The sequence below is a fragment of the Athene noctua genome, chromosome 5 (assembly GCF_965140245.1).
Source record: "Athene noctua chromosome 5, bAthNoc1.hap1.1, whole genome shotgun sequence".
Classification (NCBI taxonomy): domain Eukaryota; kingdom Metazoa; phylum Chordata; class Aves; order Strigiformes; family Strigidae; genus Athene; species Athene noctua.
The window spans coordinates 59,791,219-59,818,133 of NC_134041.1; the positions used below are offsets into that span (position 1 = coordinate 59,791,219).

At 41.8% G+C, this 26,915-nt stretch overlaps 1 protein-coding gene across 2 annotated transcripts; it reads left to right on the forward strand.

The window, feature by feature from the left end:
• Window positions 1-473: 473 nt before the first annotated feature.
• Window positions 474-7,429, forward strand: KCNK18 (potassium two pore domain channel subfamily K member 18). 2 transcript variants are annotated; one of them, XM_074908469.1, is made up of 4 exons: window positions 511-591; window positions 703-780; window positions 1,868-2,014; window positions 5,192-7,429. In XM_074908469.1, the coding sequence occupies exons 1-4, from the start codon at window positions 564-566 to the stop codon at window positions 6,001-6,003; spliced, it is 1,065 nt and encodes a 354-aa protein (XP_074764570.1). In that variant the 5' UTR covers window positions 511-563; the 3' UTR covers window positions 6,004-7,429. The 2 variants fall into 2 exon arrangements, with proteins under 2 accessions (XP_074764569.1, XP_074764570.1); XM_074908468.1 differs by having other exon boundaries at window positions 474-780.
• Window positions 7,430-26,915: the final 19,486 nt, after the last annotated feature.

Below are 26,915 nucleotides of genomic sequence, written 5' to 3' on the forward strand. Positions count from 1 at the left end.
CCCTGACAATGATTATATGGTGTATATATAGAGAGATTCTTTAAGGCACCTGAAAGAGAAATTAATTGTTCTACAGTCTGTCCAGAGGTGACAACAATTAGTGCCAGACCCTTCTTTTGATTAATTTAAAATTTCCCGTTCATTTCTGGGAGAAATCTTTAAAGAAATCTACCCCTTACAGTATGCATTTTCCCTCCTGAGAATTGGAAGGGTTTCTACTGTATCAATGGGAAACTTCAAACATGAGCTGGCTCCAATGGAAACCCACAGAAGTTGGTAATCTGTGTGCATTACAGTGCTGGCTGATCAATAGTAATTCAGGGATAGAGTGGCATATCGTCAACTGAGAAATATTTCAAGGCTTGATTAGTTGTGCTCCTTTTCCATTGGGACCGTAGTGCAATCTTCACTTATAAAGACATGTGATCTGAAAGCCTGAGGCAGAACAACCCTTGTTTTCACAGGAGAAGCTTTTCTAGGATGCAAAAGCTTTTACATCCTCATCCTTGCTTCTAAAAGCTGTGTCTTCTTCACAAAATTAAAAACAAAAAAGTGAGCTTAGGATGGCATCAACATCACAGCCTCTGCGAGGTAAAAGGGCATGTAAAAAAATATTTTGGGCAGTGTTTCCTCATGCCTGCTTCATTCTGTCTCTTGTGATCTATGCTTTTCTTGGGGCTCTCATGTTTTCCCACATTGAAGGTAACCGGAAGGTCAATTTAAGTGAAGGATATAGAAAATTTCTGCAGAAGCTGTGGCACATCTCCAGAAATTTATCAGGTATGTACTGGAATTTCAAAATGACTTAACTGCACAGGGAGTTACTAACTCTCTTGCTTTTTGAATTAGATTTTTGGCTTTTGAAGACATTCTTCAAAATACTAACAGCTGAACCTGCAAACAGGATTTCCCCTCTGCCTAGCTAATGTTGGCTGTTGTTTGCTTGTCTTCCTTAGCTGTGATTTTTGACTGAAAGCTTCCCTGGTCCCTGTGTTCCTGCCTGAAAAGACTATTCCTGAGGTGCCTGTCTTCTCCCTTTTGCCGAAGTTACCTAAGTTCCTTAAAGAGCAGCTGAGATTCCCATGGTATTTCCTTCTGATTGCTGGGGACCGAACCCTCTGTGTCTCAGAAAGTCTCTTCCAGCTCCCTCTTCCCATCTCTGAGCTTCCCTCCCAGCCCTCTGGCAATGGGATGCTCAGTTGGAGACAGGTGCAGTGCTGCGCCCCAGAGCAGTGGTGCTGATGAAGGGGTTTAGAGGGGAAGAGATGGGGTATAAACAGTCCTGGATCTGTGTTGGGGCTTGTACACGGGCTTGGACTTTCACTCAGGTAGCTGTGCTGACACAATGATCTCTCTTTGGGGCAAACATCCCTGTAGATAACGTCCTGCCAAGCTGAGCTCAGCCGTGGGGAGGAGGAATGAGGGGTGCAGGCTGTGGGATTCACAGTGGGGCACTGGGCAATGCTGCACGAGTGGTTCATATCAGTCATGGACTGAGAACCCCACATCTCCAGTGTCTTTGGGTTAAAAGAAGACTAATCTCCTGGGGAGTCTAAATTGAGAGGGGACATTCAGGTTGGAAACTGAATATGCAGTTGTTCTATCCTGCTTCTTTATGCTTATTTTTGTGTCTTATTTTTACTTTGTTGGAGCAGAGCTTGTTTATTTATTCCTTGTTTCTTTATTCACCAAAGGTGCTTGACCCACCTAATTGGTGGAAAGGGGAGGATGAGATGAGTATTTTTATCTTCTAAAAGAGTACAAGCAAATCCTCAGCTGGAGTAAACTTCACTGGAATAACAGGCTGGCTGCTCCCTGAGTGGTAGTCTGTAAACACTCACTGTATCTCCTGTTGTTAATGTAACAGATAACATGACAGAAAATGAGGAGATATTTAAGGAAGAAATCCATGTACTGCTCAACACAGCTGATCGAGACTGGTTTGTCAATCCAAAAGACAGATGGACTTTCTTTGGGTCTCTCTTTTTCTGCTGCACAGTCTTCACAACTGTGGGTAAGTTCAGAGGTAAAGTAACTCCCTGCAGAATCAACTACTGTTGCTGCTTTGGCTAATGTATTTCTTCCAGGGAATTAAAAAGCCCCACACTGAAAACCAAAAACAAATCCCCATGAATTTTTCTCCTGGTATTGACAATGAGTCTGCAAGGGGTTCTGCAAACACAGATTGCAGTGATGTACCTGAGTCAGAGAAGCAAGACAGAATTCTGTAACTAGTGATGATGAGTAGTGATGATACATTCTAATTAGTTGCATCATTACATGCATACTATAATGTACTCATTTGACATGTACACAAAACTAATACATTAAAGTAAAAAGAAAGCTCCATTTTCCAGTCAAACCATATTCTGCCCACTATTGTGTCTTATGTTAGGTAATGTTTTATTCACTGGAAGAGGTAATTCATTTTGCATATATCGTTTTTCAATTGCTTCCCTGTTATTTATGTCTAGCCCAGTTTTGTAAATCTCTGGCTCTATAATTAACCATGCTGTTGTTTTTTGCATTTCTCTGGGTTAACAGCACAGGCAATGTTTAAGTCACACCTCTGAAATCTTTCATTCTGATTTCATATTTCAAAGGAGGATCTAGATCAAATAGAAACATCTGCTCTGGGTTTTGGCTCCCTCTGCATTGCTAAATACAACTCCTCATGCTCATTCCCAAAGCTACTTTTGGCTCATCTTTCTCAAATGCTGGCAAGTACAGACACTGGCTATCTACATTTGTCAGAATCAAAGCTGGATGGGAAATAGTCCCACAGCATTCTATCAAACTGCAAAGACATTTCTCCACTGTATTAAGATACACTCAAGATCCCAGCTTGGGTATGCATCTTAATGCAAAAGAAAAACTGAACCTCATAAAAAAAGCTTATCCTGTACAAGGAATAGTGTGAGAGTTAATATGTTCACTTGGAGCACGTAGGAGACCCTTGTGCGCTAAGTCACAGCAGAGGCTTGAACCTCAGGCTCAGCTTCTTGCAGCTCCTGTGTTTGAAGACAGATGTCTAGGTCATCAGAGACACATTCTGGAGATGCAGACCTGAATCCTCACCCCAGTGAATATTTTCTAGTGCAAATACAACACTGGGAATGTTTGAAAGAGGACATTTTATCAGAAAGCTTTGACTTCAACAAGCCCTATCATTGAAACTTCTTGCCTGGGTATACTTACCCATCTCCATTGACATGGGGCTTTACAAATGTCCCCATACACGTTGACCCAACATATTTATTTCTAAACTGTCATTACTTTTGTCCTTCATAGTGCTGAGCATTAACACCACTTCCTCGTGTTTTGAGATGAGTTTTGGGATAGGAAGCCTGGAATCTTTGTGGTTATTTCCATTGTGGTGAGTTTGTTATTTGCAGTATTAGGAACTGATAAATCACTTCAGATGAGAGTCAACTTGCCTACCTGTGATTATCTAGGAGAAGCAAGGCGTCTAGTCTGCAGATCAGTGCTCTGAACTGCTGTCTCTTCACTCCCCATGGAGGTTACATAGTGGCTCAGTGAGGCTAGATTTCTGAAGAGCTAAATTTAAGCTCAAGATAAATTTTAACCCTTGAAACTTTACTAAGTATTTTTAATGCATGGAAATTGAAGAAAAAAGAAAAAAAAAAAGAAAATCACTCTGTACAATAACTACAATAATTAATCTTTCCCAATTGCTTCAGCAGTAAGCATTAACATTCCCAGTTAGCCAGTGGGGAAGAGAGTGACAGAGAATAAATAGTTTTTCAGTGCCTCACAGCAAAGGAGGGATCAAGGTTGGATTTAGACCAAAGGCTATGGCAGCCATTAGTGAAAACAAACATGAAAGGATGAAGAAAATTAAGGAAACCATATTTCAACATATGAGCTAATAATATTACAGGCTAAGTACCTGGTCTGGAAGATCATCTAGAAAAGAACAATGTTTTTGAAGAGAGAGAAGAATTGCTTTATGTCTTTTTGGAGGATGAGGAGTAAAATGGGTGTTAAAATTAATACCATTAATATAATGCTGATGTTTTCTCCCACTGTAATGGAAAAGCACTAACTTACAGTTTAAGTTTCACATCCAGTATTTTAGAGGAAGGAAATACAAATACCCAAATTGAATTTAGGGAAAAGACTTATCTTCTTCTACCATTTAATGTATCATAAAGGCTGTGCATCTGGTAGTACTTCTCTATTTGTTGTAATTGATATTTGTAAACTTTAGTACTCTAGAATAAACATGCATTTCCTCATGTGATAAACATATGCTTCCTCACTTGATCCTTTGCTTTTCTGAGTACATTTAAAAGACCCTGAAAACTGTGAAGTCAGTGCAAACAGAATGTCAATACAACATATGCCATTAGAGCTAGAACTGATGAACTAGGGACAAATTGAAATTGTGTTATTAGCTTACTGTTTGCCACAAGTCGTTTTAGCAAAGAAATGAAGTTTGAGGTATGGGTCTCATTGTTCCAGTCTGATCCATAGTGCTGTCCCAGTTTCAAAATTCAGACAGTGATCCAGATCTGAATCTTCCCAGAGCTAAGGGAGTTTCATCCCCCCAAATCATTCAGTCATACTGTGAGAAGCCGGAGGCTGACCAGGAGATGATCCCCCAGCTCCTCATGCACCGTCCAGTCTCTGCCCCCAGCATCAGATGTTGTCTCTCTGAGCTCAGCCCTCAGCTTAACTTCCCTGTGGAGGGACCCATGAGCCCAAGGCTCTCTTGCTGTCTTCCCTTTTGGATCCTTCTTAACCCACTCTCCCAGATCAGGAAATCTTCTTGATAACAGTGTCCAGGAGGACAGAGGCTGCACACCGATCTTGGGCTGGCCCAAACCTTTTGTTTCTCTTCTCTGAATGGCTTCTTGTTGTCAGGCAGTTAAGTCAAACAGCCAATAAGGTGTAGATAAACTAGGAAGAGTTAATTCAGCAGAACTGGCAAACTCCAAAACTCCAAGTACTTGAAGAGGTAGGATGTCTGCATTAATAACCAGCATTTGAGACTCAGAAATTTTAATAGCTTCAAAGCAAAGCCAAAAAGAACAGCATGCTCTGGACTAAAAATTGACTTTTAAAACTGACAGCAATAAAAAAGCTCAGAGGATGTGAATACCTAATAAATCACAATGTTCTCTTTCTTTCCCTTTCCCTTCTTTTCCTCTTTTTGTTTTTGTTCAAGGTTATGGTAATACCTATCCTGTGACACGAATTGGAAAATATCTCTGTATGTTGTATGCTTTATTTGGCATCCCTCTGATGTTCTTGGTCCTGACAGACATGGGAGACATCCTTGCAACTGTCTTATCCAAATCTTACAATGAATTCAGAAAACTACAGTCAAAAATTCTAGCCTCTAGACTCTGTTCTGGATCCACATGTAACAAAGGGGATGAACTGAAATCCAGAGCACAGACTAAAGTAATCATCACTGAGCCCTTGACTATTATGGAAGTGCTGAAAAGTCAGCCAGGTGTTAAAAGGAGGCCAACCAAATATCGCAATGCTGAAATTTTTGAAATGTTAATTGCCAGAGAAAATGAACACAGAAAAACAGCAATAAATAAAAGCATTGAGAGATGGAGTTCATGTCCTGAACTGGACAGGGGAAAGACAATGACCAGAGTAATTGAGAATTTTGACAAAATAGGTCAGCAGTTAGAAAAATTAGATGTGCCCATTGTATTAATGGTGCTAGTTATCTTTGTGTACATCTCCTGTGCAGCTGCTATTCTTCCAAACTGGGAAACCAGGTTGGATTTTCAGGAAGCCTTTTATTTCTGTTTTATCACGTTGACAACTATTGGATTTGGAGATACACAACTGGAACATCCCAAGTTTTTCTTGTTTTTTTCCCTCTATATTATTATTGGCATGGAAATTGTCTTCATTGCTTTTAAACTGGGCCAAGACCGCTTAATTGTTTTGTATAAAAAGGTGATTTCATTTTGTGGGAAGAAAAAGATGCCATCGAAGAAGGTATATCCAAAATAAGAGTGGTGGTTTCTCCTTCACTCGTAAGCATTGGCCACTTCAATGAGATGAAACTGTTCATTTCTGCCTTGGGCTGGCAGGAAGCATATTTTATTCTGATTTCCTCCAAGAATCTACTGTAAAATGGCTAAATACCAAAGGAGGCATTTGGTCATCTCCAGGGAGTACGTTCCAAGAGGGTCCCAACTCCTAAATAATAAATGAAGATGATGCATGATGAAAAAACAGATGGCTCTCCCTGCCAGTGCTCCCTAGCATCTTTTGCAAAGCTCTGACTTTCAGCAGCCTTTCTGTCCTCTCTCCCATAGCAAGGCAATTTTGGGTGGGGTTTTTTTCAGCACTTGTCCAGGCAAGGCCCAGATCACTGTCTCATCCTGCCATCCTGTCTGCAGCCAGGGACAGCTTGGCTGTGGCTGTCAGTACTGAACTGTGACAGCATGCTACTGCAATATACTTCGTCATCAGAGCCACCCGGGGAGAAGAAGTACGAACCCAGCTGTTCTTTGGTCATGACCGCATGTATTGCAAATATTGCACCTTTGTGTGGGCCAGAAGAATTTTAAAGTGAAAGGAAGGTCCCCAGATTTTCACATCTTTCTCTGTCTGCTGTCCAGAAATCAGTCAGAAAATTGTTAATCTGTTCAGGGGTGAAACCACTCCTTTTCCATCATGATTTATCATATCTGTATTCAGCCCAGAATCAATGTGTCCCATGGCATCCAGATACAGAAGTGCTTATGACAAGTTCTGCTCTTGAGATGCCCATCTCAAGGGGGAAGACATGCAGCAAACCTGAAGGTGACTAAAGTCATGGATTGAAGCTCCATCTCTTTGCTGTTAAAGAAGCATGATGGTGTGGGGACACTGATCCCAAAAGTCCTCACTCCTAATCCAGGTTTTACGCTGCACAGACTGCTTGACTTCTGGGAGTTCTTTGACCCACTCATAGAAAGAAAAGCCTTCTTGTTTCACTGGGATGTGGTGAGAATCCTGTAGCACATACCTGTGGAGCACATTGATATGTGAATAATGGTGTTTCTTCAAAGTTTTGCTTATATTATTCGTAATCTGAATTGAGCTATCAATGATAGATAATTTTTTCTGTCACAGAAACCAAATACACATTTTATAAAAGAAACCACTGACTTTAATTAAGCACCTCTTAACTTGTAAACTATCTGCATGCCCACTGAATGTGAATGGCATCTCTAGATATTAAAGCATGCTTGATTATGACGGACTGTACAATATTCTCCATAGCAAATTTGTATTTGAAGCTGAGATTTTCAGAATATTTACATGGCATTTTACCTCTGTTACCCTCCATGTACATGGTAATGTATATTCAGTCCTTATTAATAATTAGTTGCCATTAAGCACTGATGATATGCAAAATGTATAATGAATGATGGTATATAGAAAAGTGCTTTATAAGAATAACAATAAATAATAAAGCAGCCCGAAGGAACTCTGGTTAACTTCTTCATGTTTGCCATGACTTTGACTTCACATACAAAGTCCTTCTATTCAGACCACTCTCATATTACTATATTTTATGTCTTTTGATTAAAATCAGTGTAGAACTTTGAACCCATGCCAAAGTTTTCAGAAATCCATGAAAAGACTCAGATGATTTAATGGGATTTGGATCAGAAAACTGCACTTCCTGCTCTTCAGGGTTTTTCCTTGTTGCACGCCTAACACTGCCAGCATTAGTAAGAACTGGTCTTTATATCGTTTGACTTGTTTCTCTCATATCAGTGAGATCTCATTTATGGAGACAGATTTATAGTGAATTCATCCCCTATAGATTTCTCATTGATGTGGTACCTTAGGGAATTTTTACTGGAATTGCAATAAGGTTTCTACACCAAATCATTCTAGTTATGGCCAAGGGATGGCAGTAAACAGCCTTCCTTCATACAGAACCTGTCAGTTATGGAGGATAAAAATGCATTTTATAGAAGGGGAGAGACCAAATCACGTCACCATGACCCTCTGTAAAATGATGGTGCACCTGCCTCTTGAATACAATGTGCAGCTCTGGACCTTCACCTCCCAAATGATATGTAAAATTTGAAAAAACTTTATAGGCTCTGGTAAAGGATGAACAAAGATAGGGAATAGCTTCCATATGAGACACATAGAGTATCTGTCTAGTCTGGGAAGAGGCAGGAGACTAAAGGAGAGATGTGTCACATTACGAGGTCACGGAGGAGGGAAATAGGGAACGATGGAATGGTTGTTAAACGTCTTTCATTATGAGAGCTAGGGCTGCCAAATGAAACTGGCATGTGGCAGGTTTAAGAAAAGAAACAGCAAGAAAAGAAAATGGTACTTCACACAACATATAATTAAGCTGTAGATACTCCTTGTCCTGGGAGGATGTCGTGATTAAAAGTTCACATTAGATCAATGGGAGATGGGACAAAATCATGAAAGAAAAACTTGAAAAACAATTGAATACAAAGATTACACTTCTAGCTCAATAATCACAGAGTCACAAATTGGCAGATGAGGAGGAAACATCTCTACAGACTTTCCTAGCCTTGTGTTCTTCCTTTGCAACTTGCTGCCTCTCAGAGACAGAATACAGGTCTGCATGGTGTTGTTCTGACCTCATCGCAGTGCCTGTAATGCATCGAAAATTATTGTTATGTAGTCAGCAAAACATTCAGTAAATCGCATCGAAAATTATTGTTATGTAGTTAGCAAAACATTCAGTAAATCTAATTTCTGAAGAGATATTTAGTTTCACATTTGCATGCAAGGCAGACAGACCAGCACGTTCTGATTCTGCAAAACATACCACAGAAAAATGTGATTTGGGCAACACAACCAGCTTGCAGCTAATGTAACACGGTCATTTGTCTTGTGTTGTGGACCTAAAGGAGGGTGGAGAGCTGGACACACACCCAAATGTCAGGGATAAAAAGGTATTTATGTCTTCTACTCAGGTGCACTGAAGCATTGCTCCCACACAAACAGGAATATCTGGCCCTAATTTTCTTACTGTCAAAGCTGGAAGGCAGTTTCCCAGATGGCGATATGCAGCAGCCTTGTGCTGACAGTGATAGCAGAGCTTTGGGCTGTGGAGCAGGATCTGAAGGTAGCTCAGTAAATACAGCAACAGAATTAATGAAAATGAAACAAAGTAGTGAGTAGTGGCTCATTTAGTGAGCCTCGTGCATAAATATTTATGAGTTGACTGCTCTTACGGTATAAATCCGAGAAGAATTCACCATCTCTGCCCCCAGAAGTTTTTATTCAAGAAAAATGACATGGAAATCAGCTTTATTTGCATCAAAGCAGTACAAAATACTGCTTTTCATAACTTTTTTCCATCACGTGCTGCATGAGATGGTGGATTAGACGTGAAGGGCTTCATGGAAGAACTTTTCTATCAGGAAAGACGTGACTGATGGGGAAAGAGTTGCTTGATGTGTAACCCACAAAGGATATGAGTTATTACAAACCCAGCTGGAGAGCTTTACAGATCAAATGCACTTGGCGCTGAAGGATGCTGGATCAATCACTCCTGATTGGGCCAAGATGGCAGCTGTCACGAGCACTTAGGAGTGGAGAGGAGGGTATTCCTGGTGTGGGAATTACAGAGAGAACGATGGAGGACTGAGCGGAAGGGGCAGAAAATAACCCTTGGGCAGAAGTATTAGAGGGAGAAAATGACAGCAACAGCAGAGGAAGGAACCACTTTCTGTATAGACATAACTATGGTGAAGAGATGCTTGAAATACTGAAAATATGGTGAGGGCTGGTGCCTCTGGCCTGGGGAAGGTTTGTGCAGCCAGCCCACAGTTGGAGAGACCTTCTTAAATCAGCACGGTGATCATGGTGGTTGGGCTCCAGCACAGGTCTCACCATCAGCAGCCACTGGGAGGGCAGAAGAATCTGTGGAAGGAAGTCTCCTGAGAGATAAAACAGTGGCAGAAAGAAGATACAGGGACTGGACTGAAAGGCCATTAATGAAACCATCAGAAATATCCCTCTTATTCTCTGTTTTGTCATTTAAAGGATGACAACCCATTCAGAAGCATCTTTTACATGAGCAATACGTCTGAGGACTCAGGAAATTCTTAATGGGATGTAGGACTTGTCATCTGTGTGCCAGTAGTTCAGATGTAGTCCAGATTTTAGTCAGCTCAATGTTAATAACATCTGATAGCACTTTGATGGCCTTTATGCTTTTTCAACTCGTTCCAGGTGGAGATGCACCCACATCACAAAAACACTCTCATATAATGAATGCTAAGAGCACGCGTGGTGGCAGGCTTAGCAGAGGCAAAGGCTGAGACTCCAGCTGAGGAGTCCCTGCAAGTGCCCTTTGCTTCCAGGTTCCCAGCATACCTTGTGATCCTAATTCCCAGACTACAGGGTGCATCAAATGCAGCGTGTGTGGCTGTTGCGTGCAATATGAGTGTTCTGTGAACCCAGAATGACGGCTCTTACGATCTTCCCTGGCTTTCACAGATTGAACACTTTTATTTTTATGTATTATTCTTCCTTATTATTATCAACAAGTCATTATTATCAATAAGTTATTATTATAAGTTACTGATATCAATAAGTGATGATGATGATGATGATGGTGATGAGGATGATGATATTACTATTATTAAGCAGCACCTCCACAGGCTGTACTCAGCTGTTCTGCCAGGACATATTATATTCTAAGAGCAACTTAAAGTATTTAGTTAGGCTACCTTTCCCTTTCTTCCTTACCTTATGCACCACATACATGGTAGAAAAAATATTTCTCAAGCCATTCAAAATGACAGTGCTCACAGCCCAGAAAGCCAACCATGTCCTGGGCTGCATCAAGAGAGGTGTGAGCAGCAGGTCGAGGGAGGGGATTCTCCCCCTCTGCTCTACTCTCGTGAGACCCCCCCTGCAGTGCTGTGTCCAGCTCTGGGGGCACCAACATCAGAAGGACACGGACCTGCTTGAGCAAGGCCAGAGGAGGCCACAAAGATGATCAGGGGCTGGAGAAAGTCCCCTGTGAGGACAGGCTCAGAGAGTTGGGGGGGTTCAGCTGGAGACAAGAAGGCTCTGGGGACACCTTAGAGCAGCCTCCCAGGATTTAAAAGGGCTACAGGAAAGATGGGGAGGGACTCTTGATCAGGGGGTGTAGGGATAGGATGAGGGGTAATGGCTTTAAACTGAAAGAGTGTAGATTACATTCGATATAAGGAAGAAATTATTCCCTGTGAGGGTGATGAGGCACTAGAACAGGTTACCCAGAGCAGTTGTGGCTGCCCCCTCCCTGGAAGGGTTCAAGGCCAGGTTGGACAGGGCTTTGGGCAACCTGGGCTAGTGGAAGGTGGCCCTGCCCGTGGCAGGGGGGTTGGGACTAGATGATCTTTAAGGTCCCTTTCAACACAGTGATAGGATTCTATGATTACACACAGAGCAAGGGAGATCAGGTTGCTCAGGGTAAATTTCAATTATCTTTGTCAAAGTACATAGGCACAGATGGTAAAAGAAATACTAGGAATTTGCTCCATCACTCATAGCAAGTAATAGCTGCATGAAGACAACAGATCTCTCATACATGAGGTCAATATTTTCAGGATAGTGGCCCGAGGTCTAAGTGCAAACCTGCATGGACAATGAAGTCTGTGAACGCATTGCTTGTGCGTGCCAATAGCTGGTTGTTTGCACATGGTATTCATTAGAGAGGTTTAGGAAGTGCTTGGTCAACTATTAGTTGGCTTATGTGCTCACAGTTTTGCATGTTAATCTCAGCTTTTTTTTTTTTTTTGAGTTAAAAATTCAGTCTCTAGTAGATAAAATCTAGTTCTTTTGAGGTTAGTTCAGGCTTTTTCAAGCTGATGAAGCTCTCAATGTCTGGGCACAGCCAGAATCCTCCTGACACTGAACTTGTGCGTAAAACTTTATATCTGTGCATTTTCAGGATGTATGAAAGTCTAGAGGAAATTGAAAGAAATGGGCAAGAAGGAAAGGGAAAGCAAAGCAAGAAGAAAGGAGCAGAGCTTTGTCAGTGAAAAACGAATTGCGGTGTTAAGCATCTACTGATGAGAAATCAGGGTAATGATGTTGTCTAACAACATTAACTGCTTCCACAAAGTCCTGTGTGAACAGGAAAACAGAGAGAAGACACCACAAAATCAGCATATAAAACTGACAATGTACTTGATGCGCTGCTGGAAGAGAGTTATTTGATCTGCTGTGCGATGCAGACTGTCATCAGGCTCTCTGATCAGTGCCCTGTAGGGGAAAGCCACTCATTTGCTGTCTTCTGCCATATGTGCCAAAGAGATTTGAGAAGCAGTGCCAGGAGGTTGATGCTCTGACTGTGGGTTCTACAGTTCTCCCACTTTACACGTTTCTTGTGGCAAGTAATAGAAGTTGTTGCTGCTAAAGCAATTGGGAGTTTGGGGAATTCAGTGTATGTATGAAGACTTCTGACCACCAGCATGAAATTACACTTGGATTTAGTCTGCTTTTTTCTCAAATAACCATCCAAAGTCTCAGGAGAGCATTGACTGCTTAGATTTCACTGATGCTTAATGGTTAGTTTTCCAAATACACTTGCCAGCCAAAAGCACGGGACTGCTGTGCTTCCTGGGCAATAGAACTGGCTGGTGCCTCGATCAAAAATTCTAATGACACTTAAAGGAATTTTGAATAAAACAGAAGTTTTGAATATATCATAGAAGCATTTTCATAAAATGTTTTCAAAGCAAATCTGAATTAATAGGAGGATTTTTGGCTGAACTGCAAAATGTTGATGGCAAAAAGAGGTCTTTTGAATAGGTTTTAGCAATTTCATCTTTGAATGACTCCCTGAGATGAGCCATTCATGAGAACAAGATGGGAAGAACCTGAAAGATAAAGCTCTTTGTGATCTCCCGTGCTGTCGCTACAGCTCCAGCTTCTCACACAGAGATGGTGACGTGTCAGGTCGCTCTGCTGATGAAAGAGGACTGGCTTTCTCCAGACCTGATTCCAAGTTTTTTCCGTATCTCCCAGGAGAAGACCAAACTCTGGTACGACCTACTTCAGACAAAGCAATACGTGGCGTTCTTGTTAAAAGACGTTTCTCAAACAGTTTAAACAGTCTTATAAGACAGCTTTGTAGTTACTGGGAAGAAAAAAAAAAAAAGCGCAAATGAAGGCTTATGAACTTTCTTTGGAGTTTAAGAGCAGGACATGATTTGCTGTATTAAGAAGTTTGATTTACTATCTGGGTCTGTAAAGAAAAAGTGCGTGCTTTGGCTAACATTTGACAGCCAACAGCACTTTTCTATCTGCTCTGCAAGAAAAGTTACGTTGCCAAATGGTTTTTCCAGCAATTTGCTATGCCAATGAAACAAATACATTTTGTGCTCAAAGAGATTAAGGACTGGCATGTATACATGTTTTTACTTTATAGAAAAGCCAATTCTAAATGCCATTTAAGAAGCAGAGGGATGAATTCTGATCTTCTTTAAATCCATGGCAAAGCTCATGGTGCCTTTAACAAAATCAGATTTGGAAACGAGTGACAAATAGAACATGTTTTACCATTAATTCCTTTGATTCTGGTTTTAGAAGAGAAATTTCATGCCTAAATTACCATGTGATGGAAAGTTGGGGGTATTTTTTACACACAAACTGGCTAAATTCTTGAAGGTTGTTGCTCATCTTTTTCTCATGAAAGGGCTGACTACTTTTCTTCTCTGTCAGCAGTGACCTGTAATCAGGACATGATTGAAACTTCTCAGTGAAATAAACCCGAGTTCTTCTTGGTCAAAACCAGACTAAGATTAAGATGTGTCTTATACCTATAGCAAGCACTCTTGTGGTTATTAATTATTTTTTCTGTGGCCATGTTCTGTTATTGGTTTTGGGCAGAGTTTTCCAGCTCTGTTCCCATCAATGGTCCAGCACTCCCTCGGATCCTCAGACAGAACCTGAGATGTGTGACACCCTCCTTAGGACACTGAGGGTCACCCTGTGATGGGCCAGAGGTTTACTTCTTCCTTGGAGAAGCATAGAAATTCCTTCTGTTGACCTTGTTTTCCATTAAAAGAAAATAAGGAAACAGAAAAACCGATATTAACAATGCTATAAACACAGAAATTAAGGAAGTAATTTAATTCATTATTCAGGCGATTTAAAAATAGATTTTAGGGATGATGTTCAAGTAAACACTTTGACCAACTCTTGAGCTTAATTGAAGGCCAGTATTTTAAAAGTCAGGCATTTTATGTTTTTCATTTGTATGCTTTTACTGATGGGAACCAGAAACCATGTTAGAAACTGTTCTCAGTACTTCTCCTGTTTGGAAAAAGGTGTCATAAAAAAAAATTAGGGAGTCTGTTCCTGTAAAATTCTCCAGCCTATCACCTCAGACAGAACGATTTGAAGTGGTTGTCTTTGGTAAAAGCTTCTTTGATCTAAAAATCTCACCTGCTTTTTAGTTTGAAGCTATACAACCTCTCAGAGTAACTCGATTATAAATAAGGAGGACAAAAGATTTGGGCCCCAATTCTGACTTCACTTTCAGCAGTTTCAGAGGGAAGCAGTTCTATCAAAGTCAGCAAAATCATTACATTGTAAATCCAGCATGGGATTAGGGTCAGACTCCTTGAATTCTCTTAATAATTATTATTGATGGTGTTTATTAATTTTATTATGACAGTTCCTTGGAGCATCTTAGGTAAGGACCTTAAGTAACCATCCTTTATCTCAGAGTTTCTAGCTACATGCCTGCTGCAGCATGCATCTCTCTCTGTAACTAAAGCAGACCTTATCACTTCCTGCCTGTGCTGGCTAAGCAAGAAAGAAAAAATCTTTATGGCAAGTGTACAAATATGTGTCACTGGGTGATTGAGTAGATCTGTGAAGCAGCTGCGGTATATTTCAAAAAGGAATAGACCTAGTGAAATAGGAGCCATGAAGGCAGGAACCTCATACAACACAGTGAAATTTCATGACAAGAAAAGTGTGTGCATTGCCTGGTTGTCCTGTTCCAGCTGTGTCACTTCACCCTACCAGCTGTAGTCCAGCTCATGTCAATGCCCGATGAATGCATTAGTTTTGGGTGTTAGTATTTATAAATACCTGTTGTGATCTCTGCATAAAACTCTTGGATGACTCCTCTGAATATTGAGAAAAGCACGAGTTTATCAGTCGTCAGCTGTTAATTGAGCATTCAGCAATGACCTGGATAGCTCTCATTCAAAGAGCTTGCAGCTGCCTGGAAAGCTGGAAGAGCAGGGTAATCCAACACGTCAAGAATTTGTCAAGCACAGAGCAAGTAAAACACTTTTTCCCTCCCCAGAGTAGGGAAAGAGAAATGTGATTAAACATACAAAATTGCAAATCATCGAGCACATTTTACGAAACTAGACTAGAAAGCCTGCATGTCAGAGAAGTGCTTATACAGAAGTGTTTATGGTCGTATTATTATACTGTCAAAATTATGTGATTTATAGTAAGAGGATCTGTATTCATGAGTCTGTGAGCATCACTTATTCACAGACAAGAGTTGCCTTTGAACCAAGCTGGAACAGGTGCGGAAAAGAGATCAGTCAGGAGAGCAACCATGGTTGAATGCTTGTTATTTGGTGAGAAGGGACCGAGAGAGACTGAGAGATCCTCAGAGGAGAAGACATGTTTTAATTCAGAGCCTGCCTGGCTCGCCTTCTGAAAGATTTGTCAAAATTGGGGGGAAATATGCTAAGCTGGGGGAGACCTTCATAGCAAGAAGGGCTAGAAACAACAGGATTTGGAGAAAAGAAAAGGAAAGAAAAGCAGATTATGATGTCTGAGAGAGTGTGGGGCAATGCACAAACGGTCTGATAGTTTATAACTGTCAAATCTGGCAGGGAGATGAACTCCTGGACCTAGGATGGCCCTTCCTTCGCTTCTGCAGTCCTGTATGAATCTCTGGAGTTGTGAAGCAAGATGTACCCTTGCAGTCTGTTAGCACTACAGAGGTCTCTAAGTCCTTGCAGTCTGAAGAATACACCCCTGCTCCTTCCTGCAAGATTAACATAAGCTCTCTGGACTAACAGTCTATTTTACTTTAATTTCTGGTCCCAGAAACCACAGTGAGTGAAGGGAAGTTAAATTTGAATTGCAACTGGAAAGCGATAGACACAAAATACTGTCCACTCAAGCTGAATCTCTCTTGCAGTCCCAGAGCCTTTTAAACCAAACAGGCTCCTTCTTACCTCTTACTTGTATAAGATAAAGAGAAGCCAAAATGTCAACAGAAGAGCAAAGCAAAGAAGCTGATCACAGCCTAAGTCTGTCCAGGCCCTGAGGGCAGTAACAGGGCATAGCCAGCCCCCCCGGGGCTCCCCCCAGGCTGCCCAGGACCAGGCCAGGGCCATCAGTCCCTGCCCCAGTGGTGGCATAGGATGCCAATCTCCAGCTCCCCACAGCCCTGCTCTGCCCAGTCATGGACCCACTGAGCCAGGCTGACCTCTAGTACTCACCATCTCAGCAATATTAATCAGAAGTTCTATGCTCTTGTAGATTTGTGGTCACTATTATATCAGGAGTGTCTTCTAAATTTTATCAGCACACTGTCCTTGTGGATGCAGGAACTCTCCGTTCCATGGAGGGAACACAGAAGAGTGGAGAGATGAAATGATCTTGCTTGGGGTTTGAACCTAAATGTGGTGGCAGTGGGTGTTCATGCAGGCTTTTTCCTTGTGATGTCCTCCTTCTGAGAGGAGAAGCCTACGTGTGTAAATACTCCATGAGAGTATCTGCTTCTGGAGCTGGGGTCTTTGATTACAGGAGGATGCTACTTGCCTTGCGGGTAAGCTGCTTCCATGCCTTGCTGCCACGCTCACCTTCATGTACTCTGTGACTCCCCCTGCTTCTGGATGTGCAGAATTTAGCTGCTCTTCCCATGGCAATAAAAGCTGAGGAGGTATGAGGTACTGCTGATCTACCAAAACATATCGGCAATGTCAGATTCATTATTCCTTTAGCTGAGATTTCATTGGCACACATACGATCTGTTGCCTCTACTAGGCGTAGGGCAACCTTCAGAAGGACAGTCAAAACAAAGAGGTTATAGCAATTAGTAAGTGCTTAAATTCCTAGAAAGGCTTTCCAAGTCACTGTGTACTTATGCTCTGACATGACTCAATGGCTATTCCGAGTGAAGGATATCATTTACAAAGAATTCAGTCCAGGTGGTTTAGCAGGTCATGTGCTTAGCTTGTAAAATAAATGGAGTCATAAATATTAATAAGTAACCTGAGTCCTTACCTAATAACACTGTGCTAGGGATGATTTTTCTGACTTCAGCTTTTCTTTTTGTTCTGGAGCCTGTGGCCTTCAGTGGAGGCAATCAGGTCGGTAGGGCAGGAAGGCGCTTTGGGGTACCAGGGACCCCGACACGCTGACAGCATGCTTGTGTTTACTGGCAGCACTTCCAGTTTGATGGCTGGTTCTCTGAAACTCATCTACATGCGGTCATCATCATCAGGATGCAAATCTCAGCTATTACATCTGCCCCACCAAAAGTTCTACATTGTCCAGTGTGACATCAATTGTTTCCTAAATGGTGTTCTACTTTCTGCATATACCATACTGTCTTGGTGAATGAATCATTTGTATTTGAAGAAGTCTCTAGGCATTCATTAAATATAACCTGGAACTTCACAGTCAAGTGTGTGTCTCAATGCTTCCTGGATGTTTTACATCCTCTGATATGATTCAGATGAATCCATGCTGAGAGGACAAGGTTGCATAGCTCAGGTAAACGCCCAATCTCAGAGTGACGGACACCAATTGCAAAACTCTTATTTTCTTCAAAGGAAAAACAGAGACCTTAAATGTGATGTTAACCCTGAATAATGCAGCTCCTGCCGTTTTAGCGGTACTGCTGAAGTCCTGGGAGATGCCTCAGTGCATTTCAAAGACAATACCATCATTCAAGCCAAGGGAAGTATTGACTCAGTAAAGCCTGTGCAGTCAAGGCCATTAATTGCCCTCTCCTCTGCAATTGTGTGTGCAGAAGATTCCTGGTGATTCCCAGCTGTGGGCACTCCCTGCATCTGCCTCAGCATCCATTGCAACATTAATATGGAAAGTAATTCAATGGAAAAATATTATGCAATAATATTACTCTATATTTCATACCGACTATAGAAATAATGCTCTATATTTCATGAGTGCATTTCTAAACCTCCTTCAAAGTGAAGCGGTTATAATTATTTTATGAAGTGGGGTGAGGAGGGTGTGGAGGAGTGAAGAGGCATGCCTGAGGTCATCCACTGGCAGGGCTCCCGTAAGCTGCCAGCTCTGGGCTCCCAGTCCTTGACCAGAGATACTTAATCTTATGAAATTTGTGTTTCATCCCTGCTTAGTGCTGGATTTAAGGGCTCTTAGTTAACATTTCTGCTCCCTACCCTAGGCAAGGTTGGAGGAAAGAAAGGAGGGGAATGAGAGGTTATCTCTTATTGAGTCAAAAATAATGAGGAAACACACAGATGCTGTGAATTGGGCTGCTCTCCTAAGATGGAGGCACTGCTCCAAGCCTTCATCTCCATCTTCAAAAGAGGGGAACCAAGCACACTGTGCCTGAGTCTGGGTGTCGCAGAGCTACCCACCATGAGCAGAACAGCTCTGCTCCAGTGCAGAAAGCTTGCTCTCTGCCTTGTCTTGTCTGGACAATAGGTATGAATCCAAGGGAAAGGTGAGAGGAGAAACAGGGCAGAATTGTCCATGCTACAGTTTGGCCTTGCACTTTGGGTCAGAGACCAAGTTGTCTCCTGCTGCCGAAGACTGATTTTAATATTTTGGCATTGGTTGTCTGCACCACTCAGGGCTTGTGTCCCTATCAGACCTACATCTTCACTGCTTCTCTTTGGTAGCACTGGCATGAGTAAGGTGTGAAGCAGGCACTGACAACATCTGGGATAGGAAAATGCCCCAGATTTGTGTCAGGTGCTTGTCTTTTATGTGGTCTTACAAGGCAAACTGTGCTGACAGAAGGTAGCACTGATTAGTGTAACGCTCCTGACACAGCAGCAGACTTTGAAGGAGCAGAGATGGGAATTTCTAAAATGCCTTGAGGAGTACAGGAGAAAGAGCTTAACCAGCCAGAACATCTCTCCTAGCGGTCAGATTTTTAGACATCTTCATGATGGTGGTTAAACGCCGAAGGGATGTGTGGGGTGCTTCTTCCTACCACACAGAAACTCGTTTCATTGGCACAGGGCTGGGCCAGACGGCACCAGTGGTCCTACTGGTGCCAGGACCTGCTGAATATTTCCGTATGCTTTGCCACATGCCTCTGCCAGGTCATACTCTCCTCGTCTGACTACAGGTGAAGATTCAGACCTCAGCGCATGAAGCTTGCAGAAATAAGTGTGAAAGGCTCGGAGGTATTTAATTCTGGGAATACTTAGGAAAAAAACTAAGTTATCCCATCCCAACACAAGCCATCCTGTTTTCAGATTATGTTTTTCAGTATTGTGGTTGCCACTGAAAAATAGTAGAAATGTATTTATGGAAAATGATCCTTCTTTTTAACATTTCCTCCTAGAAACGCCCCTTTTTTTCCATTCTTTACTCAGTAGGAGTGATGGGATACTCCCTCTGTAGCATCCCTTTCACAGTTCTACTCTCTGGAGGAAAGTAAAGCTTTTCTTAAGCTACTGCAAAATGAAGGATGTGTGATAACGATTATGGTCTGACCTCCATAATCTCGGCCCTTAGAAGTGGGGTTGGATCGATGTCTTTTTTTGGTAGTATTGTGGAAGAACCTTGCTCCTCATTTTGTTTCTTATGGATTCTGCTTTTTGTGCTTTTAATTGTGATAATATGGAAAAAAAAAATTACTAAAGAATTCTCATATTAGTGTAGGTAAGTTTGCTTTTTGTATTTCCTATGTTCACTTAGAGTTACCTGTAGTTGTAAATGCTTTGTCTCTTATTTCTATTTTTCAGATTTGTTGGTCATTTGGGCTGCGAGCAGGAAATCCCTCTGGCTCGGTTACCACTAGATGGTGCAACGAGACCTCCTTCCTTCGGGAGCCCAAGTGCCACCAGATGGCACGGCTGAGAGCTCGAGAGCTTCAGGGACACGGCTCGGGTCAAGCTTTCCATTTAATCTCGCACCGACAGCCCTTCCACAACGCCCCGGGATCTGGCCCTGCACTGCTAGTGTCCATCTGCTTCGGCAACCAGAGAATGACTTAGAAAAATTGATGCATTGTTAGGAACAAGTTTCTTTGCGTAGGAATCGTGGCATTTGTCGGTGGTGACTTTAGAAGGAGTAGCAGATGAATAAAGTTTAGGAAGGAAAGAATCACAAAATGCTTACACTTTATATAGAAAACTCCATCTGATATTAGTTTTAAAGCGAGACTATAAAGATCGTTTAGTGTAATGCCCTACATTTACCTTCACAGAGAAAGCAAAGATTTTAGGATGCTCCTCAATCAATCCTTGTTTTAACGTTTCTTTTAGACAAAATTATATAGGATATATTGAAACATTCTCAAATTTCTTAACCATGGCCACATGAATGGGTAAACTGAGGCACAGAAATCTTAAAGTGATACAGCAGCTCAAGGCCAGCACCAGAAACTGGGGCTGCTGACTCTGCAGTAGTGCTGTCCCCCACCCTGACCCTCCCTAATTCCTCTTTCATTCCTCAGAAGGCAAAAAAAGAGTTTCCTTCAGAGGAAATGATGAAGTGCCCATTCCTCAGCCAGACCCACCCAAACCCATATGGGAAGCAGCCAAGGAAAACTGAGACCTTGGCTGAGGAAGGCCAAGAGGGGTAGAACCATGTCCCACGTAGCTCTGTGTGTCGCTAGGAGAACCACTGGCTGATGGAAAGAAACTGTGATATAAAACTGGGCACTTTCTGCTCTATTTTTCATTCTTCATCACTTTGGCTGAATGACCTAAACCAAATTACAACCTTCCTTGGCTTCATTTGCCCTCGTTCATTGAAGTGTGGTAATGATACCTTTGAGGACTGTGGCAAAGCCTAATACGCTGTTTGTTCAGCACAGGATAAAAGATTTAATTAATACCAGAGGAGGGACTAGATTCTAATTCTTTGTTGTCGGAATTGATCTCTACAGGACTTTCTAGCATTAGAAAATGAACACACAAAACATCTCAGACAGAAAGAATTATTTTGAAGTTTTTCTGTCTTAAAGTGCCAAAAACTCACTGGAAAAAAAAAAAAAAGGGGGGGGGGAATATTAAAAAAGGCAAAACAAACCACCACCCACACATCACACTAAAATTAAAATAATGGTCAAAACAAACCCTAACACAGTCAGAACAATGTCAACTTCAGAGTGTGTTGGAACATAGGGGAGCTCCTGGAATTCATTTCACCAAGCGTACCCCATGTACAACTGGTGGTAGAAGATTGATAATCTCTTCAGAAGTTCAGTGGGAAGGTGGTTTTTATCGTTTCAAGATTAAGAACAGAGCAAGAAAAAAGAAATAAATCCTATGGTACTTGATTTTCTTTGAGCAACAGCTTTCTTAAAATAAGGAAGCTGCAGGAGCTCACCCGTTCTGCTTTCTGGAAATAGTTGAGGAACAAGAGTAATGTGAGGAGGGTAGGAATATGGTTACTCCAGGTGTTTTGTTTGGACAGGGAGTGCACTTGGAAGTGAATCTCCTGCTTGTCCCCACTTGCTGCACTTGGATTTGCACTGCAAAGCAGGCACGTGGATCCTGTGAAACTACAGGGTGCTCACCAGGAAGGTGCCTGAAGCTGATGGTTGCTGGGCCAAGAGGAGCAAACCAGACCTAATCCATAGTAAAACCCCTGAAACAGAGTGGACAGGACTCCCTATTGCCAGCTGTGTCACGCTGCAGACCTGCTCCTACTGCGCTGCTTTACTTGGTAACGTAGATATGCAGTAACTGATGCTGAATCCTCTTGGAGGCAATGTCCAGGAAACTGTCTTCTGAAGGTGATTACCAATGGTGATCTTCACCCTAGCTAACTGGAGTAGCTGGAGACAGACAGAGGAATGCAGTCTGAGTCCTGCCAAGACCCCCTCTGTGGACAGAGTGGAGAAACAGGCATTTCCAGCCTAACTCTCAGCAGTGATGAGGGAGGGAGCCCGGACATCTTCCTTCTTAATGGATGTGGAGGAAACCGCATGAGACATTTCTGCACACACATTCCAGCAACCAGCTGTGCTAAGACTGTGATTTGATGTTGTAAAGTGGTGAGCACTGTTACCATGGCACTTAAAGTCTTGCCCCTGCCTTGCCTTTTCCACCCTTTCCCTTCACTCCCATGGCCCTTCCAGCCCATCCATTCCCAACGCTACTCCACACTAGTTGTGGCATCACTTCTGCTTGTGAGGTCAAGCTGGGAGATGGATTAGGGAACGGATCCAGTTGAACACTACCCCAAATGCACAATCACACCATGAAAACAGGTGGGAGGGAGGAGGATGTTCTCCCAATGACCCCTTAAGCTGATGTCACCACTGAGCACTTATAAATGTCACATAGGGGCTTGGGGGTGAGATCTATGTCTCCACACTGAAATAGCATCCCTGAGATAGCCCCCTCGATGCACAAAACGCCTTTTTTCTTCTTTGGAGTCATGGCCTTTGTTGGAAGCCTCCAAACATAATTTTTGCTTTACGAGTTATCTCTGAAGCAAACTCAGCCATTTCCATCCCACTGCAAGCAGTGATTTTCCTATTGTGTAGCTGGTCAATATTTGAATTGGCAAGAAGGTGGGTGTTTCAAAGGACAGATAATCTTTTGTTTGTTCTCTTCCAACCCTGCTCGTACTCGGCCCAGACTTCTGCTTAAATGTCGCCAGTTTCTCTTATTATTACTATTTTTAGTGGAATTTAAGTTGCAATGGTAGAGGCCATGGGGCCTGAATCATTCCAGCTTATAGTTTTGGTAGCATGGCTGATTATAACTGCATGAGGCAGATCTGATGTAAATACACGAAATGTCAGCTCCTGCACTGCAGACCCATCCTGGAATAACATCGACCTCGCCACCCCTTTAAATGCTGCTCTGGCCGCTGAACTTTCCCTGCCCTGAATGCAGGGAGGGAATATAATGCATGGGGAAATAGAATGGCTGCCAGCAATGGTAATAAATACATTGTGGATGACTCCATTGAAGTCGGGAAGGAAAAGGAGATGTTAACCAGCGGCGACATGATCCTAAGTGTCACTCCCAGGCCACGGAGTACTGTGTGTGACCTTGGGGTACCTTTCTGTGAGGAGGGGGGGCAAACGGGTGCAGATCCCTGCCAATGGCCCCGTGCTGCCTCTTTTGCCTTTTCCACAGCCTGCCGGCGCTGTACATTTGCAGGGGTTTCTCTGTGTTTGCTTTTGGAGGAGGGGACAGGGCAGGTGCTGAGGGTGCAGAGCAAACAAAGCGGCCACCATGCCCTCCCCCTGCACCCGTCCTTCCCGGCTGCCTTCTCCCCTCTCCTCCCTGATTTCCCCCAAGCAAATCTCACATCGGTTCAGACAGAAAGCCAGGCAGAAATTAATGTTGCTTAAATCAGCGTGAACTTGCCAACGAAGGCTTCAGAGAGAGAAAAAGAGCAATGGAGACCAGGGCAGCGTGAGCGCTGTGCCGATCGGGCTGCTGCGCAGATCCAGGCCTGCACAGAGGTGCACGGAAGGGTGAAAACTGACCCAAATTCACCTCCCTGACACAGATTTATCACTCTGGGCTTTGTCAATGTCCTCATTTATGTTTGCACAAGCTGTATCTGTGACTCCGTGACTTGGAGCTACAACAGGCCATATTTTCCCAGGCAGTGGTTATTGTCAGATAAGAGTAAGAGAAAACAGAAGTGCAGTTCATACACAGAGGGAGATGGTGGCTGTACGTGTACAGAAAATATGTCCAAGTATTAATTTTTCTATTTCTCTGCCTAGTGAATGTTGCTTCTTTTATTAGAAAGGAATGACGCAATCACTCACAAAATGCTCAAAAGAGTTATACCGGAGCAAGAAAATTATTTTGGTGAGTATTTGTTAACATTTGTCGATTAATTTGTCTTGGACAAACACAAATTTTGAAAAGAGAAAGATTGTTACCCTAAAGGTACCATTTGAACACCTATCATCAAAACATTGTGCTTTAAATAGTATCATATATCCGTAGAGAATTCCTGGCAAGGCTTATGTGAGCCAGAAAGCAAGTGTTTAACATTTAAAAGATGTCTCTGTTTCTGTTTATTGATCTCCTCTATACACTTCAGACCCATTTCTCTTTCTGGTTCTACAAGTTCTGTACATAGAAGTGACAAATAGAAACAGAAGCATGTTATCTGTGTAATCAAATAGAACTAAATCACATCAAAAAGAGTTTCTAATTATTACCAACCATTTACACTTAATGGCTTGTTATCTCATAAAGAAATTTAAATGAATTACAAAAATTGATGAATACCAAGAAGGTGTGCTCTGCTTGTGCAATATCCCCAAGGAGAAGTTCCAACTACAGAATATTGCTTCTGCTTTTGTTGATATTTTTAATACTGCATTGCTAAATGGTTAATAGAAGCGCTGTTTCGACATAGGTTCAGTCTGCAGTGGAACAAACTGCTCAGGTCTGTGTTATCTAATAGAGAAGTATTACTAGTAACAGTGATAAATCCTGGTTGATGTATTAGTATCTGTATGGAGGTAGCTTGTAGTCCCAGTCCAAGACTAGAAGCCCATTATGCTATGCACCGTACAAATAAATAATATAAAGGTAATGCCTGCCCCAAGTAGCATATAAACTACATCAAACAGAAGAGAGGCAGGGAGAGCTGCATTAAGGAGCACAAGGGAAAAAATGGCATCATCTAACCATCAAGCAGGCAGCAATTTCTATGTGCCAGCTGTCTGTCGGTCTGCCAAGGCTTTTGCACTCATCATGGACTGAAGGAGATCAACAAAGTTGCTTTAATTCTTCTTTGGAGAACGCTTTTGGTGTCAAGAATAACAGGAGAGAAAGCACAAGATACTCCTTAAACACATAACAAAGTCTGACCATCAGCAGCTGAGTGGAAGCATCCTGGTAGCACAGAAGCGCCCAAGGACACTCCTTCAGCCAGACCCTGTTATTTGTAGCAGTGTGGTTTACATTCGTATTCATGGACACAGCCACTGCACTTTCCAGCAGGTGCAGTAAATGCAATTAGTTGCTATGGATATCAATCCTGTCTTTAGAGTCTAACTTTGAAGTTGTTTTGGGTTATCTGAAAAACAAAGATGTAGCATGATGCTTTGCTTTAACTATGATTGCAGATTGTTTCTTTTATCCTTGATTTTTCCCTTTATTACTTTGCTTTTCTCTATTTTATTTATTCTTGTGAAGAGAGAGTCTATGCAAATATTGTGATTTGAAAATATAGGCAATGGAAGCAGCCTGTTCATGTAGATACAGGCTCCAGCAGAGCTAAATTAGAGGTAATTTTTTTCAAAAAGTGGAAGTTGGAGTACCTGATTATTTCTGACAAAGAGAAAGTACATGAGAAGCAAAACGTATAGTCTTTAATGATAGGTGAAATTACAGAGATGTTCAAGCTACATTTGGATTCAAAGTAAGACTGGGACCAGTCCAGAATTCAGAAGATGTCCAGCTCATAACAGAAACAAGGATTGTTTACAAATACCTAGCTGTGAGTTTTGAACTTCCAGAACTCCTGAAGTTTACAAGAGCTTGATTCTCAGATACTTGGCTTGGGTGTCCTCCCTCTGAAAGTATGTGGAATCTCCTACAATATACTTACATGACAATTGAAGAAGATAAGATACAGAAAGAAAATAAAGTTTCTAGAATAACAGAGGTGTACTTGTTAGGTTAATTGAGGAGAAGATGCAGTATTCCTTGAGATAATTTTGCATCCTAAAACTGCATTGAATTACAGCAATCCAGATAAAATATTATGTCACTATAGCCAGATGGCTGACAGTGTGTTGTTTAATATTTAACACAAAATATAGCAGAAGGATGTGAGGCCTCTTGCAGTTACAAGAAGGGAAAGAAATTCCAGTGTTCACTCTGGGCCTGACCTGTGGTCTTAAGGTTTCATCTGCTGTAGATGTGTAGTAGGGGATTGGTGGTGCCCAGTAGATCAAAAAGTGGATAGAGGAATTCTGGAGATGTAAACAAAGATGTGGGCAAAATGCAATATTTAATTTTGGAAAGTTATCAGTCATTTATGCAATGATAAACAACTATGTCCTGTTAATATTTTGCTGCTTTGTAATTTTTATGAGAAGCTTTTTCTTACAGTGATTGTTCACAATATATTATTTCAAACATCCTTCATTTCCCAAAAAATTATTTTTAATGAGACTACCTGGAAAAGTTATTGGCAGACACATCATTACACAGAAGCCAATTAGCACCTTCACCAGTTCTTCACCTTCTTTACTGTAGGCAATCTAGGTAGTTAATTATAATTACAGTTACAGATATAATTTGCAGCTTTCAGTGGATATATCTAACCTGGATTTCTCATGAAAAAGGCACAGAAAGGGAAAGAAAAAAGGAATGAAGATATGTATTCCTGTTAAAATCCAGAACCTTTCTTCCCCATGTCAGGGACTTAAATAATGAACTAGACCAGACTGACAGAGAAGATATTCATCTTCAGTACAAGTCAGTGTGCTGCTCTGCCCATTTTCATTTAAATCCTGAGTATGCCCTTAAAACGGACAAAATGGGATTTATGCTTTAAATCTGCATTTAATTATTGTGTGAAGCACCCATAGTGCCTTGATTTCATCCCACTAACTGAAAATGCAAACCCCACTTTCTTTATGCAACAATTTTCTTTGATGAAAAACAAACAAATGTAACCTGTAAACCTGCAAGGGCTTATCCATAAAGCTATGGAGTTCATAACTTCATGCATATGATGAGACCCCCTAGAAGCTAAAAATCAAA

Bases quoted from the DNA above. Each gene is read 5' to 3' on its own strand.
- KCNK18 (XM_074908468.1), top strand. From the start codon at position 564: ATGGCATCAACATCACAGCCTCTGCGAGGTAAAAGGGCATGTAAAAAA. The intron at 781-1,867 runs GTATGTACTGGA...TTAATGTAACAG, and splicing joins CATCTCCAGAAATTTATCAG to ATAACATGACAGAAAATGAG. The intron at 2,015-5,191 runs GTAAGTTCAGAG...TTTTTGTTCAAG, and splicing joins CACAGTCTTCACAACTGTGG to GTTATGGTAATACCTATCCT.